The sequence below is a fragment of the Microplitis demolitor genome, chromosome 6 (assembly GCF_026212275.2).
Source record: "Microplitis demolitor isolate Queensland-Clemson2020A chromosome 6, iyMicDemo2.1a, whole genome shotgun sequence".
Taxonomy (NCBI): Eukaryota; Metazoa; Arthropoda; class Insecta; order Hymenoptera; family Braconidae; genus Microplitis; species Microplitis demolitor.
Window position 1 is genome coordinate 2,269,790 of NC_068550.1, and position 18,013 is coordinate 2,287,802.

At 26.4% G+C, this 18,013-nt stretch overlaps 4 protein-coding genes across 11 annotated transcripts; 2 read left to right on the plus strand and 2 right to left on the minus strand.

The window, feature by feature from the left end:
• The first annotated feature begins 80 nt into the window (after positions 1–80).
• LOC103575779 (conserved uncharacterized protein) lies at positions 81–17,945 on the plus strand. Of its 6 annotated transcripts, none has more exons than XM_053740076.1 (5): positions 81–665; positions 729–876; positions 16,671–16,788; positions 16,970–17,173; positions 17,667–17,945. In XM_053740076.1, exons 3-5 carry the CDS (start codon positions 16,692–16,694, stop codon positions 17,870–17,872), a joined length of 507 nt encoding a protein of 168 aa, XP_053596051.1. In that variant the 5' UTR covers positions 81–665; positions 729–876; positions 16,671–16,691; the 3' UTR covers positions 17,873–17,945. The 6 variants fall into 6 exon arrangements, 5 of the variants coding, with proteins under 5 accessions (XP_053596051.1, XP_008553932.1, XP_008553934.1 ...); XM_053740075.1 differs by lacking the exons at positions 81–665; positions 729–876 and adding exons at positions 8,171–8,429; positions 8,547–9,900 and having other exon boundaries at positions 16,931–17,173; XM_008555710.3 differs by lacking the exons at positions 81–665; positions 729–876 and adding an exon at positions 7,369–7,437 and having other exon boundaries at positions 16,931–17,173.
• On the minus strand, positions 3,636–7,594 carry LOC103575790 (zinc finger protein 143). Of its 2 annotated transcripts, none has more exons than XM_053740072.1 (5): positions 7,390–7,594; positions 6,876–6,957; positions 5,097–6,353; positions 4,916–5,023; positions 3,636–4,535 (listed from the first exon to the last, which is right to left on the minus strand). In XM_053740072.1, the coding sequence occupies exons 2-5, from the start codon at positions 6,951–6,953 to the stop codon at positions 4,437–4,439; spliced, it is 1,542 nt and encodes a 513-aa protein (XP_053596047.1). In that variant the 5' UTR covers positions 6,954–6,957; positions 7,390–7,594; the 3' UTR covers positions 3,636–4,436. The 2 variants fall into 2 exon arrangements, with proteins under 2 accessions (XP_053596047.1, XP_053596048.1); XM_053740073.1 differs by lacking the exon at positions 7,390–7,594 and adding an exon at positions 7,297–7,383.
• Positions 8,699–13,066, minus strand: LOC103575778 (prion-like-(Q/N-rich) domain-bearing protein 25). Of its 2 annotated transcripts, XM_008555709.3 has the most exons (8): positions 12,843–13,066; positions 12,661–12,760; positions 12,132–12,254; positions 11,751–11,999; positions 11,407–11,655; positions 11,021–11,269; positions 10,690–10,938; positions 8,699–10,570 (listed from the first exon to the last, which is right to left on the minus strand). In XM_008555709.3, exons 1-8 carry the CDS (start codon positions 12,963–12,965, stop codon positions 10,560–10,562), a joined length of 1,353 nt encoding a protein of 450 aa, XP_008553931.1. In that variant the 5' UTR covers positions 12,966–13,066; the 3' UTR covers positions 8,699–10,559. The 2 variants fall into 2 exon arrangements, with proteins under 2 accessions (XP_008553931.1, XP_008553930.1); XM_008555708.3 differs by having other exon boundaries at positions 8,699–10,938.
• Positions 14,454–15,759, plus strand: LOC103575777 (hypothetical protein). The gene is made up of 2 exons (XM_008555706.3): positions 14,454–14,591; positions 15,064–15,759. The coding sequence occupies exons 1-2, from the start codon at positions 14,541–14,543 to the stop codon at positions 15,649–15,651; spliced, it is 639 nt and encodes a 212-aa protein (XP_008553928.1). The 5' UTR covers positions 14,454–14,540; the 3' UTR covers positions 15,652–15,759.
• Positions 17,946–18,013: the final 68 nt, after the last annotated feature.

Consider the following 18,013-nt stretch of genomic DNA (forward strand, 5'->3'; position numbering starts at 1 on the left):
TAAAATTTGTAATTAATAACCGACAAGTTAAATTTTTTAAGATGGCGCCAAAATAAAAATGGCGAATAAAACAAAAGAAACTTCCGCGTTGCATTAGTAATCAAAACGTGAATTTTATTTTACAGTAATGACGTATGTAGTTGATGTACGTGAATTATTTTAAAGATAAAATAAAGTAAAAGTGCGTGATAAAAAATATATAATAATAATAATAATATTTAATAATTAATTTTTAAAATAAAAACGAGTGACATTCAGATGTCAGTTGATGCTGGGTTGGGTTCTGTCTAATTGTTGGGTATTTAAATACCGTTTTTGATCTATTAATATTTATTTAAATAAAAAAAAATATAAAACAACAATAAACTCTTGTGTTTATTGTGCTTATTGTCATTGTCGTCGTTACTTTATTATTTTATTGTTTAAAGAGCTGAGACGTCGAGAGACAAAAGTTTGAACAAAGTTTGCGTAAGATGTAAAAGGACGTCTCGGTCTCGTGTTTTTATTTCCCGGACGTTTTTTGCGTATGAACGATCGATTTTACGTGGATAATATTATTTTTTGTGCTATACCTTTATACTTTTCATTCATTCTGTTATTGATTCGCGATTTAATTATTCCCGGGTATTTAAAAATAAGTGTTGTGTAAAAATAATTGTTTAAATGTAAGTATAATTATTGTTTTATTGTTGTATGCAGTTTCTTATATTAATTATATATTTTTTTAGTGATTAAATAAAAATGCGACGTTTGAATTTATGGCAGCGGTCAGTTGACTAATGGTCTCGAGGTCAAGAAGATGATAATGATGATGATGACACTTTAAGAATTATTTTATTTACCTGTGTGATCTATATATTTGTTGCTGGATAAATTGTAAGTAAATATTTAGTATTTTAATTATTGTTTATTAAGTTTAATTTATTAATTGATACACGTGTTTGCGGTTAATCTATTGGAAAATTTTTTCTATTCATTTTTTTTATGCTATCAAGGCTCCCGGAAAAAATACTTTTTATCTAATGGGATCAGCGTAGGTCTGATATTTTTTAATTTCAAATTTACTGTGACGATTTATCGAAATTTTTGATCTGAAGTTTTGTTTGTTAGGTTCAAAAATTTATATTTAAATTAGAAGTTGTAATTTGCTCTTCTTTAGATTTAGTTTCGGTAGATCATAGATGGAGATAGATTTAATAGGATTCGAGATCTAGGTCTTTGTGAAATAAAATAATTTTTGCTGTCTTATATTTATGCAAATATTTGATGTTTAAGTAGTAAATTGAGTCAGAAAATTTGTAAAAATAACTTGCTAAGTTTTTAAAAAATATTTGAGTGTTAATTCGTTGAAATATTAAATAGAACGATTTTATTTCACGATTTTTTTAACAGAAGTATTAATATTTAACTTAAAAAATAAATATTTGCCTGCGAAAATTTATATTTTGCGAATAACAAAAATAGTATAGAAGTTCAATGAATTTTATTCTAATAAACTTTATCAGACTGGAAAAAATATTTTCCAGTAAATTTCCTATTGCGACCTTATCAATCTTATCAACAAGAGCTAAAAAGAAATTATTCAAAATCACAGAATTGATTTCAAAAATCAAATCAACTTTTAAATTTTTAAGATCAAAAACTAAGTCTGCCTCAAAAAAATAATTAGCTCATGTAATATCATCTTATCATTTATTAATTATTGTTTTTATTTTATAAACGCCGACTTATTTTTCTTACGATATAGATCAATAGCATCATCATATAAAATATATATATAATCCATAAATTGATACGAAATATCGTTCTTGCATTGCGGCAGTTGATCAAAGTCATCGCCAGCTTCAGTCCCGTATCATATTTCTCAAATAAAAAAAAATCAATTATCACTTATTATTATTATTATCTCTTTCTATAAATCTTTAAATATTTGCCGAGTTATTTTTCAATTTACGTCTCAATATCTTTAATTAATTGAAAGTTAGTCGTACATTAGTCAGTAAAAAAATAAAAAGTTTGAGTTATTTAATAAAAAGGTGTTTGATGGTAAATATTTTTTAGCACCAATCAACCCCTTTAGTCATCATTTGATCAGTAAACTCAAGATAAAATTCCATATACATACATACATATATACATATATATAAAATAATAGAGAGAGGAAGTTGACGATAAACTGAATTCGTATGTGGGTGAAAAAGTGTGACACAAGATTATAGAGTACACACACTTTATTTAGCAATCTATCTATATTTAAAAATATACATATACATATATATTTATAAATAAAAATGTCTGGCCCTATTAGATTAATTTACATTAATTTACCTTATTGTTTACCAAGATGACGCATTAACATATTAATATTGTGAGAATTAGATATTTTTACGACTATTTGCGGATTTATCTGACGTACATTTATTGAAAAAAATAAACGGATGACAAAATCTATACATATATGCATGTATAAATTTATTCTCACTTTAATGATAGATATTACAACAATTATTTAATACGTCACATGTTGAATAATTATCGCGTATCATAGTACGAATGGAAGCCAGTAGCCAGTAGTTAAATGAGAAATAAACTATTTATTTGTTTTTTTATATCTGTGGTACTTAGAGATGCATATGTATATTTTTTTATGTGTGTTTTATATGAGATAAAACACTCCTTTGATACTTATAATCAGTTGGTGATCTCTTGCATCGACACTGGCTTATCTTCTTTACACTGTACTTGTGAGTGGCTTCTGAAATAGATAGCAGTTGCAATAAGCTGTGATTATTAATCTAAGCCCATGCTAAGAGTCCAAAGAATTTATTATTTACTATTTTTATTATTTTTGTTACATAGTTTTTATTTTTATTTCAATTAATTGCAGGAAATCACGGCGATAATTTTCCACTCGCGATAGTTTTATATTTTATTTATTATAAAATATAATAAATAAATTACTATCTTATTTATATATTTTTTAAAATATAGTTTAAGTATCAAACGATAACAATATCACGTTATTTTTTCTTTTAATTTTTATTATTGCAAAAAAAATGAAGTTGATTAATTAAGATACTGAAATTATTTTTGAATTTTTTTAAACATGATAAATTTAAAAAAAAAAATTATTTTTAAAAAATTGCACTTTAAGTTTTTTTTATTTTCTACATGTGCAATTTTTTAGTTTTTTTTTTTTTTTTTTTTAATTAAAACGTTGAAAAAAAATTCGAAAATTTTAAATTGTCTGTTTATTTCAGAATCATGGTTAATTGCATTTTTATTTTTTGATTAAATTAATTTTTTAATTATAATTACTGTTGATTGAAATTTATATAGATTTTAGTGTAATAAATAAAAAGTATCGGGTATTAAAAAAATTTACTTACAGTCTAATTAAATTGATAATTTTTTTAATTGACAAAAAATATAAATAAATTATTATTGTGATATAAAATTAATTTATTTAGTGTTTTATTTAGCGGTAGGAGGTTCCGGAACCGGAAGGAACTGCTAATCAATACTCGTAAATTAAACCACATTGTTAAGCGTTTATAAAGATAAATCGTTTTGTACATATATATGTTACATAATTATTAAATTAAAAAAATATATATACATATTTATTATTATTATTTTTATTGGCTGTTGTATTCAAGTGCAGTAGATTTAATTTAATTAAATTTAGTGGACACTTTGTATCACGATGATTTATTTAAACGTTTAATATATATCATCGTCGTTGCTCTAGTTGTCCGGTTGTCTAGTTCTCTTCACTCTTAACGGCGCTATAAAATTTCCACTTGATTTTAATGCTCTCTTAAAATTAACTAATAAACTAACGACCAATTTGCGATATTGTTTTATATGTCGTCATACTCCTCCGTTATTTTTTTATTCATTACATTAAATCTTTAAATTATTATTAATTTTTTTTTATGTCAGGATATCCGTTGACGTTTTTCTAGATTTTATTTTAAAAATCGTGGCTTTTTTGAAATGATTTAAAATTACAAATAAATAATAACAATAAATTAACTTTTTATATTTACAATCAATACATAAATTATTCAACAATATTTTTAATTAAAATATATATTTATATACAAATATATATTGCGTGATAAATAATATTGCAAAATATCATAATTTTTTAAACTGTAGACTATTTAGGATTTAATTATCGCAATTACCTGGAAAAAGTTGAGAATTAAACTAATCCTCAATTCATTACTACAATATACAACTATATATATATATAAATCACATATATTAAAAAATATAACTCCTTATCGTCTTTATTATTTGAATAATTAATCTTTAATAAAAATATTAAGATCATTTAATTATAAATAATAAAGACATTAACCTCATTAGCTCTTTATATATTTATTTAATCCATTTAAATAAACTTATTTATGTTTATTGTTTGTTTATCAATTCCATCCGAATTCCATGTCTTCTATTTTGATATTTAATCCTTCGAGCGAGGGATCCATTTCTGTTTCATTGAATCCTTCTTCAAGGCCCATTTGCTGTTTAAAAAAAAATTCATTTATTTATTTATTTATTTTATAAATTAAAATTTTATAATTTAATTACAACGCAATTAATTAGAAGGCATTGAGTCATGTCTACTAAGAACTTTTCTCTTTTAATTAACTCTGATTTTATATAATCTCAACTGTAACTGTTTACTAAATTATTCAATTATTTATTTATCTATTTATCATGCACTTATTCATTTTTTAATTTTGTAAATTCCCATTTTTTTTATAGTTTAATTTTATCAATTATTTACTCTATTAATAATTTAAAATTTGTCTATGCTACATTCACTCTTACTTCAGGATCATAATTTATTTATTTATAAAACTATGGCATTACATTAATTTATATAAAATAATTATCGTACCTGGAGTACTGCAATTTGAGTCGGATCACCAACAAAAAGAATTTGTGTCCCACTATCCGATGAATTTTTATTTCCTTCTATTTGTAATTGTTCATTAACGTCAATCACCTGTAACAAAAAAAAAAAAAAAAACAATCATTTATCCAATAAACTTATCACACATTCTATAATATCTCCATACATTTTTAACATCTCGATGTTCGTTATTCAAACTGTCGTCACAGTTGTCATTAAAAATACCATCGATGCCCTCATCGTCACCTTCGCCCTCTGCCTCGCCATCATTATCAACATAATCCTCAGCATCACCTTCGCCGACTAAAGCATGAGCAGTTCTCTTGTGCATAACGAGAGTACTGTTTTGCCTGTACCTTTTGAAACACAATTTGCACTCAAATGGTTTCTGCTGAGTGTGAACTAGATGATGTTTGTATAGACTAGAGTACTCGGTGAAACGTTTGTCGCAGTTTTCCATCGAACATGCGTACGGTTTTTCACCAGAATGAATTCTCACGTGATTTTTGTAGTTCGTAGCACTGGCAAACGCTTTATTGCACGTACTGCACTGATACGGACGCTCACCAGTGTGAGTTCTTACGTGAACTTTTCTGATATTTGATGTCGTAAAGGATCTACCGCAACCTTCGTAAGGACAAACGAAGGGACGTTCGCCGGTATGAGTTCTCACGTGTTTGAGCAAATCACCAGAGGTTTTGAAGCTCTTGTTACAAGACTCAGAGTTACATTTATAAGGTTTTTCACCTGTATGTGTACGCAAATGTGCTTTGAGACTGTAACCTGTTGAAAAACTTTTATCACAGTTACTGAAAGTACATTCGTATGGTTTCTGACCAGTATGAGAACGCTCGTGTACCTTTAAATGATGGAGAGTAGTGTAAACTTTACCGCAGCCATCTCGCGGGCAGGGATACTGACTCCGTGTACTAGAAGTTATTTTTTTAACATAAATTTTATTGATGTCATCTGATGAGTTGGTACATTTGTCACCGGTTATCTCCCAGAGTTGATTGTCCGTATTACTGGTGACCATGTAAGTCGTCGCCCCGTCAATTATCTCGACTCCTGAGTAAATGTCATCTTGGGATGATGATCCGGGTTTTATTTGAGCGTCGACGTTCGTTTCTAGTTTGAGGTGCAGCGTTTTGCCCTCGGATAAGTCGGAGAGATCACCGATAAGAATCGTACGGGTGTTTTTAACTTCCAGAGAATCTTTCAGCTCGAGATGAGTGTCCTCGTTGTCGTTGCTGTCGAGGTTATTGGCTACGTAGGCTTGACTTCCGTCTGGTAACGTTATTGCTGTTAATGTCGCTCCTAATAATGGATGATCGTTTAGAATTATTCCTTGGACTTGGTTTTCTTCCGATTCTTCATTGCTTACCATCACTGATAAACATTCTAATACATCTTCAGAATTTTCCTGTTTCAAAAATTTAATTGATAAATTATATATAAATATATAGAAAAATATAGGAATAGAGAAGGATCCAAGTGATTCTTTTATTTAGAGTAAAAAAATTATCTATGATAGTAAAAATTATATATATGAATACAAATCAATAGGAATGAATTATTTTTACAGCATGAAATTTATTTTACTACTCATATGATATTTATTTAAATTAATAATTATTTTCAATTTTATTTGAAAAATTAATGAAATAAATTTATGATCCTGAAGTTGAGACAATTAAAAATTTCCAGATTTATTTTTTATTAACAAATCAATTTAAAAAATTATAAGACGTCGGCTAACTTCAGTATCGTAAAAATTTTATTGGCGACGTAGATTTAAATTTAAAAATATGGCCAGTAATTATTTAATATGAATATTAATTTTAAACTGAATAATACATTATTATTATTTTTTTTTTTTTTATATTTAAAAAATAACTTAGTTTTCGTCAATCACCAGATTAAAAAAAAAATAAACAAAACTTACATTCGAGTCATGCAGTAATGAAAAATCATCGGATTTACAAAGAATATTTTCTGAAGTTTCTTCATCTTCCAAAGACATGACACTAGTTAGAAAAAAAAAAAAAATAAATAAATAAAAAAGTGAATAATAATTATTTTAAAGTTATGAATAAATTTTTTTAGGTTATCTTTTAAATAAAAGAGTTTGAACATTGAAATAATAAATAATTATAATAAATCATTGTTTCAAGTGGATTTAAATTTTGAAAAGTGGCACTTTTTAAATGATAAATGAAGGATAAATAAATATATTTGTTATTAAATAATAAATTTAGTAAACAATACGCCATTTTCGTTGACAGTGGCAACGATCATAAAGATAATAATAAAAGTTTAAAAATTTTTATTGTGATTTGTTGTCAAGATTAAACTATAGTATGTACTTTTAACGGTTGTTTATTAAATTATTTCATTGGGATATTTAAATAAATAATATTTAAAACGTAAATTAAACAACGAATCTTGGGAAATATTACCCATGAAAACTTGGACTGATGTTGCACCGAACCACGAGGTTGGCTGAGGTTGATTTGATTTTTTTTTTTTTTTAAATTAATACTGGAGTTCGTTCAGAAACTTATCTGGGAAGGTAAAACGGATTGTTTATTTTTATAATAACATACAAATTATTATATATATATTTTATCTTTTTCACTTTGTAGAATCCGCTTTACCTTCCAGGGTAAGTTTCTGATTTAGAACAAGCGTTAAAAGTTTTTAAAATTTAAACAGATGGCGCGAATTTTCATCCTGGTAGCGGGTAAATTTTATTTATTTAAATTTATTTGAATGTTGAGGCAAGAGACCTAGTACCCAATCAGGAAACTAGTATGCGATCACTTCATATATTAATATAGATATATTTGGTATAATTTATTATATATAGATATACTAATACATAGAGTGATCGGGAACTCGGTCTTTTATCTTATTTTTTAAAATATTGAGTAATTTAAATTTTTGACTCTTGAGGAAATTTTAAATGAATTTTCATAAGAAAATAATAATCAGATTTTGTTAATTTTTTTAATTAATATTTTATATTTATATTGTTGCCTTTTTTTCATACTGATATATTTTTTTTTTATAGTACAGCAAATAATTAACACCATTTTCAAACCCGGGTTATTAGATTATTATTTTGTGGCCGAGTATTTTTAGCTTATTATTTAAAGATATCGTACTAATTATTTTATCATCCAATAAGAATTATATAAAAAGTTTATTTCAAGTACAACTAATTGCACTAATTATAAGGAGTGTATTAGTGTTAAAATCGGATGATTTTTAGTGACGTCAAAAGTAATAAGAAACGCCCATTTTTTTTTCACGTGTCGTATATTTAATTGCAAGTTTTAAATCCTTCTATGTCAGTAGACTAAATCGGCTATTGGAGTAGAAATAATAAATAATAGTCTACTCAAAAAATATTTTTGAAAAGTTACAATCAAGTGAAAATATGAATTCCGGTGTAATATTTTTCTGTTTTTTTGCCATTGGCTATTTAGCCTTACAAGTAAGTAATTAATAAATTTTTGAAAATCAAAACTAAAATTGAAAAATTTAATTAAAATAATTAATTACTTTTTTTTATTTAGCATTATTATTATTAATTATTATTTGTGCATAACAGAGTTTGGCTGCGCCATTAGCGGATCATGATGAAGACGATGTTTCAGAATTCGTGTTAATTTATGGTGATCTAAGTGGTTTTTTAAAAAAAAGAATCATTTTGCCTGAAAATTTTATTAATTCGAGTTGGGTATCAGAATTTGATGATAAAAACATCACCTACAGAGAATCTAGAGTCAACAAACTCATTAAGCTCATCGATGATTTGGTAGTCGGCTCACTTTACGCAGCAGCAAAAATGATTCACCCAAAAATATCAACTCAATAATTATTTCAAAATTAATTTCTATACTAATTAACTTGTAAATTTATTCAAATATTTGAATAAATTATTTTGCTTATTTATAAACTTAGAGTTTTACTTTATAATCTCATGTATGATTTCCAGTAAGAAGAAAACAGAGTTCGGTAATTAAAACAGAATAAATTTCTCTGGACTTTTTACCCTGTAAGGAATTGGAAGTGAATACGGATTTTATTTCAATCTGCACTCACACCAATCCGGAATTTTAATTTTTAAATAAAATCTCTTCTAAGGCGAATTTTAGTTTGAGGGGATTCAAAAAATAAATAAGAAATTTACTCGAAATTCACTTTTAATTGAATTCGCGTTCACTCCAAAACTTTTTTACAGTGTACACAGTTTTCAAAATTACCTTTTTTTTTGTTTTCTCCTAAATTTGTCTCAAAAATTAACAGGAATTTTTAAAAACAAGCCTGGCTAAATTTCCTAAAATTAAACTTGAATATTTTAGCTTTCATAACTTTCTTTTTTTTTTACTTTTGAATGTCAGCGACGAGAGCAGGTATAATAATTACATAATTATCTTATGTAAATTTTTGAAGCACACAATCGAATGATGAATGATAAAAATTAGCTTACGTTTTATAAAATAGATCGAAGAGATTACAAAATAGTGTTGTCTTTGAAAATGAAAGTAAACTCCCATCGGCGTCCTCACTCCTCACGTGATGATCCTTTGCTTGTTCTCTCATGTATTATATCGTACGTTTGTGACCCAGGTAGAGGTGGGATACGAGTCTATATCCTCCTAGAAGGTATATTTACAAGTCTACTTATGGATCACATTCTCCAGTGAATCTAAACTGGATCAGTGGCCAGCTCTTGTCGCTGACAGTTTTTTTAAATTCAGTGGCTCAAGCTTAAACTAAATATTTGTTTTTTTATTTAAATTAATTATATATTCACTAATTACATTATAATTATTTTTTAAGTATATCTACTTGAATAACAACACTTGAGATCAAGATAATTACGTGGGGTAGAAACACGAGTGTCAAACATCAGCAATTATCTTACTTGTAATCATCTTAATTATCACATCATGCTGATGGTAAGTTAAAGTTTTACTCATCAAATAGTAATCAATTGCTAATTTCTATTTGATATTATAATCGTACACAGCAATAATGATTCAATTATTGGATGATTAATATTGTTATTAATTAGAGTAAACTTATTCTACTTAGATTATTTAATAAAGTTTGCATTCTTAGGCAAGAGATGATTGACAAGTTTCAAAACGTTTTGTCTCTCCCACGGTGAAATTAGTCACGTGAATGTTCCGGGTCGTGTTGGTGGTTAATGCTGGTGAATGTATACAGATAAATAATAGTTATATTAGAAAGAGCGGTCTATGTTCATCATTACATATCATCATGTAATAATTGACGAGACAATATACTATTTTTTATTTTTTTATTATCGGTTTTATAATTAGACATTAACTTTTTATTTCATTTCTCTTTCATTTAATTGACAAGATAATTAATTTTTTTTTTTCTTTTATTTGTCTGGTTTTATTTTTTCTAAACTTAGTTTTCAGGCAGATAATTTATTAAACAAGAGAAATTGTGGATAATAAAAATTATAGAACTCGTTATTTTTTTATTATAATTTAAAATTAAAAATAAAATCAAACTTCTAAATCCAAACGAAAATATATATATATATATACTCAGGCAGTTTGGTATCAACATAAACAGCAGTTTCCTATTCCCAAACTAAAAATGAAAAATTTATAATTTATGACAATAATATAAATTATTAAAGAACATGCTTGAGTTGCTTCGAAAAAAGATATTTCTCAAAGCATCAGAAAATTTTTAAAAATAATTATTACCTAGTCGACATTCATTATCAGGATAGAGAGCATAGTCGCTTTTGCATTTACATTTATTATTAACACAAGTAGAATGATTGGCTGCACAATAATTATTGTAATCACAAAATCCACCTATTACTGGTTCACATGTTAAATTATTTACAAAAATATTATTTTCTCTACAGACACATACATTATTTTTTGAACATATTCCATGTAAAAATTCTTTGCACTCGATATCGGATTCACATGGCTGTCCTAATTTTGCTGGACAAAGAAATTTTAAATTTATGAATCGTTTATTATTTTATTTTTCATTACGATTTAATTTAAAGTGTGTAATAAGTACTTGGTATGCATCGTGTGTTAGATCCATAAATGTAGTCAGGTTTGCAGTGACATTTCGAAAATAAACAAATAGAATTAAAGGGAGCACATTCTTCATCCTCATAACAAAATTCGCCTAAAAGTAGTCCACACGTGACGTTATTCGCGGGGCCATATTTTTTTTCACAAACACATTTATTATCTTCCGAACATTTTGAATGTAATACATCTTGACAATCATAATTATTCATACAAAATTTTCCTAATGATGCTAAAAGAACAATAAAACTTATTAGCTAAATAAAATTTAAGTAGAATCCCCTCAAATAAAGTGAAAAAATTTTTTTTTTCTTGAGGTTTTTTAATGAACTATAATAATAATAATAATAATTATAAGTAATAACTTACAAGTTACACAAGTATCATTAAATAAAGGTCTGAAACCGTTTTTACATTTACATTTATTATTAACACATGTAGAATTAGTAGCTATGCATGGTCCATCAACAATACAAAATTCACCCAATAACGGCGCACATGTTGTATCATTTATTACATAATGATTATTTTTACAAACACATTTTTTATCATCAGAACATTTTGTGTATAATGTTCCATTACAATCATGATCGTTATGACAAAAGCTTCCCAATGGTGCTGAAATAAATTTTTTAATAAATTTTTCAGAACTATGATTGTTGGGATAAAAAAATTTTCATAAATATATTTAGAGTATAAAATTTTAAATTTACTTGGTACACATTTTCCACTAAGTGACGGAACATATTGATGTTTACATTGACACTGATTATCAATACAAACAGAATTAGCGGCGCATTTTTCATCGTTTTCACAAAATCCACCTAAAAGTGCTTTGCATAAAGTGTAATTTTCAACTATATGATGTGATCTACATACGCATATATCATTTTCAGAGCATTCTAGATGCTTTAAATCATTGCATTCCTCATGATATCTACATAATTTTCCTAATTTCGTTGCTACATAAATTTAATAGAATTATATTTTGGAAAAAAATTTTAATAAATGTTAATTTAGATTTGAAAAAAAAAAAAAAAAAAAAAAAATAACGTCAAAACCTTATTTAAAAGTTACTTACATAAATTACTTACTTTGCTTACTTTCCATACATTTATTATTAGATTGTTTTACAGATAATGAATGGCATGAACATTCATTATTAATACAAACAAAATTAGAATCCTCACAGTCACTATTTGATAGACAAAAACGAACTAAAAGTCATTAAAAAAAAATAATTGATATTTTTATTGCTTAGTGATAAATATATCAATAAACTGAACTTTTCCATTCATTCATTCTTATTTATAAAATCATTTATTTGATAAATATAAAAAAATATAAAAGAGAGCGGGGTGCAAAGAAATGCTTTAAAATTTTGGTATAAAAAATCATACGTATATAAATAATATATAATTTTACAAAATTTACGTTCTCCGAATTCCAGAATCACACGAAATATCAAAAATTAAATGAAAAAAAAATATAAGGAAAATGTTGTTAAGTTATTATAAAACTATTTATCATAATCAAAACCAACAAGACTTAATAATTTGCTTAGGACTTTCGTCGTCCCGTTTTCTGTTAAATTTAATAATTTTTATTAAAAAAAAAAAGTACTTGAATATAAACACTGATATATGAAATCGTTGCCATCCCATCCATCTGCTGCGCATACGTTATTTAGATAACAACATGGTTTTTCAAGATTTGGATCGCACTTTTAGTTAAAAAATAAAAGTCAAATTAATTTTCAATGCATGAAAAAAAAAAAATTATAATTTTTTTAATGTATTACTTACACGTTTTTTAAAATCGGCGCAATTATTTATTGATGTAGTATCAGAAGTATCGTCAAAATCGTTTAACTTTATAAAACTTGCCTGAGTTAGAGAAAAAATGAAAAATAAAATTTTATTTGTCATTTTAACGACCACTTTGTTCTAAAAACTAAATAGAGGTTTCAAGTAGAGCTTATAAGGCGCAGTGAAGTGTTATTTTTTATTGTCCCAATTTATATATTTTTATACATATATATATATATTTTTTTTTTTGATACATATATATATTTATACATATAAATACATCTTTTAAAACGATAGAAAAACATGTATCATTAAGGTGCTATTAAAAAGTACCAAAATTCAATGTAGATAATTATTGATTAAATTTAATGAATAGACTCCGAATTATATTTGATAATTATAAAAATACTCAGTGATCCATTAAAAACTTGACAAACAAAAATCCCACCTTCAAGTATAAAAATTGAATATTTAAAATAATATAATATTATTTTTTAGATCTAAAAAAATTTCGTTTTTAATTCATAATGCGAAAATTTTCTTAGGGCGAGTAAAAATTTTTCGCGCTAAGAAATCCTTTTCTTTCTGTGTATCAATAAATAAATAGTGAGCACGTAAGTGCTATCGCTTATTGTGTCTTACATGTTCATATATCTTGTAAAATGACGTTTACTATAAACACGATAGTAAATGAACTCATTACCACCTGCATGAATACAACCAATGCAAGGAAGATATTAATACCGTTTTTCAGTGATTAAGATTTCTTGTCAAAAATTTTGTTGAAAAATAAAATCTCATGAATTACATTAGGTTTCATTGCTTTATCTGGCTTTAATAGATTTAAAATGTCTATGCTTAGCTTTAAAACAGTAGATTGATATTGGCTAAACCGTTTATGCAGACAAAAATATCTCAAGATCTGTGGACGTGAATGTATCTAGAGCTTCCATTTAGGGAATCGATTGCCCAGATCTTGAGGTTAACCAATTCCATGTATGGTAACAATGATATAAATTGCTACTTCTGAATAAATACGTTCAATGTAATGAGATATTATGCATCAAAAATTACGTCAGAAAACAAACAATTGAGATTTTGAGATTATTTTTATTTTTTAAACTCGCTCAGTATAATTTTTATTATTTAGTGATCTCTATCGCTTTACTTTCTCTCTTGAATCACGATTTTTTTTTGCTTAATAACAATAAACTAGACCAAGGATTTCAATCTGATACTTTGCAATGTTGGTATAAATACTCCTGCCACCCTTTCACAGAGAAAATCTATTTTTTTTTTGTTTTTTTAAATTTTGTTTTAATCATTAATAATTATTTATAATAACAGTGACTGTTTTATCGAATGTAATTAGTGATACATCATCTGCAGTAGTAGAACCTCCGTCACAATATTTAATTATTGCTCGATTATTCTAGAGTAGTAGTAATTACTGACGCATTTTAAAAATCCAAGTATTGAAGGGCGGAGAGGGAATAATAACTAATGAGTATTTTAAATGTTTTTATATAATTAGATAAATTTATAATTGACGTCAAAGTGACATAAGTGAAAAATTTTTTCGGTCAATTTCAGTATAAAAGGAGGATTCTTTTTTTCAAATCGTTATAGTCAACTCAGACGACAGTAAAAGTTGAAGCGATTAATAAAATAAAAAATTTCAAGTTATAATATAATATGAGGATTATTTTATTTGTGTGTTTGGCTATTGCCAGTTTGGCTTTACAAGTAAGTTATTTATAATTTTATTTTTTTATTTTTATTTTAAGTACAAATACATGAAAGAAAGCAGCAAAAGGCACTTAGAAAATCATTCGCTTATTTGAATTTTAATGTTGATGCCATAATTTGACTTTTCAATTCTTGTTCATATTAAAAAAAAAAAAAAAAATTATGTAAGAAATAATTGTACTAAAAAATAGTAATTACAAGAGATTATAAAAAAATATAATTTCTAATAAAAAATTAGTATTTTTGAGAATTTTAATTTGCCAGTAAAAAATAAAATTTATCTGACTATTACTGTTGATGATGTCAATTTAATGATTTCCATAAAATTATAATGCAAGTTAATGATACTTAAGAATAAAAATGGCGTACGTTTCCGGTTTTTATCTCTTGACAATAGAATTACTTTTATTTTTAGTAAAAATATAATTATAAAAAATTTTTAAATCAATATATTTATTTTTGATGACAGGGCCATGCTTTAGCAATCGGGCATTTGAAAAACGTCGAAAAAATCTCAGATGAAAGCAAAACTGTCGAAAATGAAGTTCCAACGGAAGCAACTGATGAAATCACTACTGTCACCCCTGAAGTTTTAATTGACGACATAATGACAAATAACATAAACGATGGACCAAACAGCGATGAAATCGAGATTTTTTTGAAATCCAAAAACATCACTAAAGATACAGTAGACTTAGAGATCTATCAGCAGTTAATTTCAAGTTTATTGAAAATTTCATCACGATTAAGTGAAGCTAATGAATACGTAATTGATATAGAAAATATTTTCGACTATCTGTTTGATCCTTATGACGTAGAAGCTTTTATCGAACACTTGGACATTATTGCATCATTAATCCATGAATACAATGGAAATCATGCAGTAACTGAAGAAATCGTTGATGAAGTAATTATTGATGAAAGTTTGCCGGTTCCAGCTACAAATCTATCAAACGACACTAAAACTAGTGAAGATATGTCTGAAACCAACAACGACATTGAAAAAACTACAGAACCCATCGCTAAAGTTGAGAAACCTGTAGAAATTACCGTCTAACCGAAATGTAACAATTTCACAATCTAATTAAGTGAAAAATGTATATCAATATCATATAGTGGATTTTAATGAAATAAATTTAACGTCCAATTGGATGCGTAATGACAATCTTTGTTTTTAAAATATAGTTGTCATGTAAAATATTTTAAATTTATTCATGTTCAATATTTAGTGATTATTAAAAATACATTAAAAAAAATATCGCATTAGTCATTTCTATTGTATTTTAAATACTTTATAACGACATCATTTATCTTATCATTATTAATGGGAAATTTAAGTGACTAATAAATTTATAAATTTATAATTACAGTTGATTTGTTCAATTTAATCAATTAAATGAAATTTACGATAATCTCTGCTTTAATTAATAAATATTGAAATATTTAAAATTTCATAATCCTAAGCCCGGTCATTATTTGAAAAGCCAGGATTAGAAGTAAAAATAGTCATAGTAATTTTCAAAAATTAATTTCTTATAAACTGAAGCTGAACTGTATTAAGTAGCTGAGGTAAAACGGGCCACGCATAATTTGATAAAAAAATTTTTTAAGCTTCCCGCCTTATTCCAGTAAAAATTAAATCATAAAAAATGATAACAAAATTAATTACTAACTTTAGACTGTCTGTAACAGGACAGAAATTTAAAAACTGCTTGAGGGTTTTCTTTTAATAAAAATCTGATCAATGTCTTGATGTTAATATGCAACAAAAAATGTTTTTGAATTTAAAATTATGAGGCAGTTATTTAATAGCTCGATTTCTATCAGAAATCAATTCAAGCGCAATATGAATGGATGTTAAATGATTTTGTACTTAATAGACGACTAGATAAATGCTGAGCAATAGGCAAGCAAATGGTGATTGAGATAAAAGGTAGTTTCTGAAATAAAACATGAGAATGCTTTCTATTCTTAATACCGCGAGCTCTCTATACGATTATTCTCATCTCAATAAAAACTATCAGTGCCTATTAATTATTGAGTTTATGTAACAGGACATTATTTATCGTTTTTCAGTTTAAAATTATTGGACTACTGATGCTCATCACGGCATCTACAGCAGCTCCTTTAGCGAGTGTTCACGTTAAATTTATTTCACCTCCTCATATTTACGAGCATCAACTTACTACTGATGGTAATAAATCAATGGAAAAATTAATAATACTTACTCATTATTCATTTATTGCCGCCAATAAAATTATTCATTACGTAAATTTTTAAATTCAATGTATGTAAATAATCTAGCTGGATAAAGTAAGATAATAAATTTATTTTAGGACAGAATACGATTACACAGAAATCATTTCTCTCAATAGGACAACGTTCTGCTGATTTTGGTAACAAGTTATCATCAAGATTTTTAAAATCACCTCGTGCTTTGACGGCTTCGTCATTCGGAGCGAGAAATCCTGAAGCTTTATGGCCAAATGGAGTTTTTGTTGCACCTGTTGATGTCAATGATTTAGGATTTAGTTCTCAGGAGTCATCCCATCTGACACCTGACTTTACAAATGGTCTAGGTAATATTTATTTATTAATAAAGTTATTTTTTTATAACTAAAAAAAATTATCTTAGCAAATAGGACATGGACTCAATTCAAATAATTTTTTTTTTTTATAATTAAGAAATTTCTTGGAAATTTGAATTAAGCGGTTTTTTTTCTCAGTGTGGTAACTTTGCATCGTGTATTTAAAAATTTCAAGCTCGTAAAATTTTATTCACGGTGTCATTTTCTGTTTTAATTAACATTTAAAATGAAAAATCATTGCACCGTAAAAAAATAACGGAACGAATGCGGATTAAATCTAGAACGAATGCGAGTTGAAATAAAATTGACATCACTCTGAAATTACCCCTTTAAAAAAAATTCCCTGTTTATTCAGTATGCAGAGTGATTTTTTTTAACTCCAGAATTTCGAATGAAAGAGCGAATTCAAATTTAAATAAAATTCATTTTTACTTCCGATTTTTTATAGTGAATTAAATAACGGAAATTTAAATGAATTTTTTAGCATATCCAGATCCATTATTATTGACTGACGAAGCTGCAGTGTCAGCAATAAGACATCTTTATGGTCGGACAGGATTATTTTTCCATGAAATACCACATCTGAGATCATTATTAAGACTACAGCAAGAAAGACGATTAAATGGCCTTGATGATAACGTATTGGGGAGCCTCAGGCCTGGATCACCTTTCTACAATAGTAGAGCTTAAGAAAGTACTGATGATCTAGCTAGACCGATTGAATTATTCATAAAGTACTAAACTCATAACTTATAATAAATAAATAATTTTTATAGCATACTAACTTAGCCAATTGTTTACTTTTATGGTTGATTTTACACAATGGATATT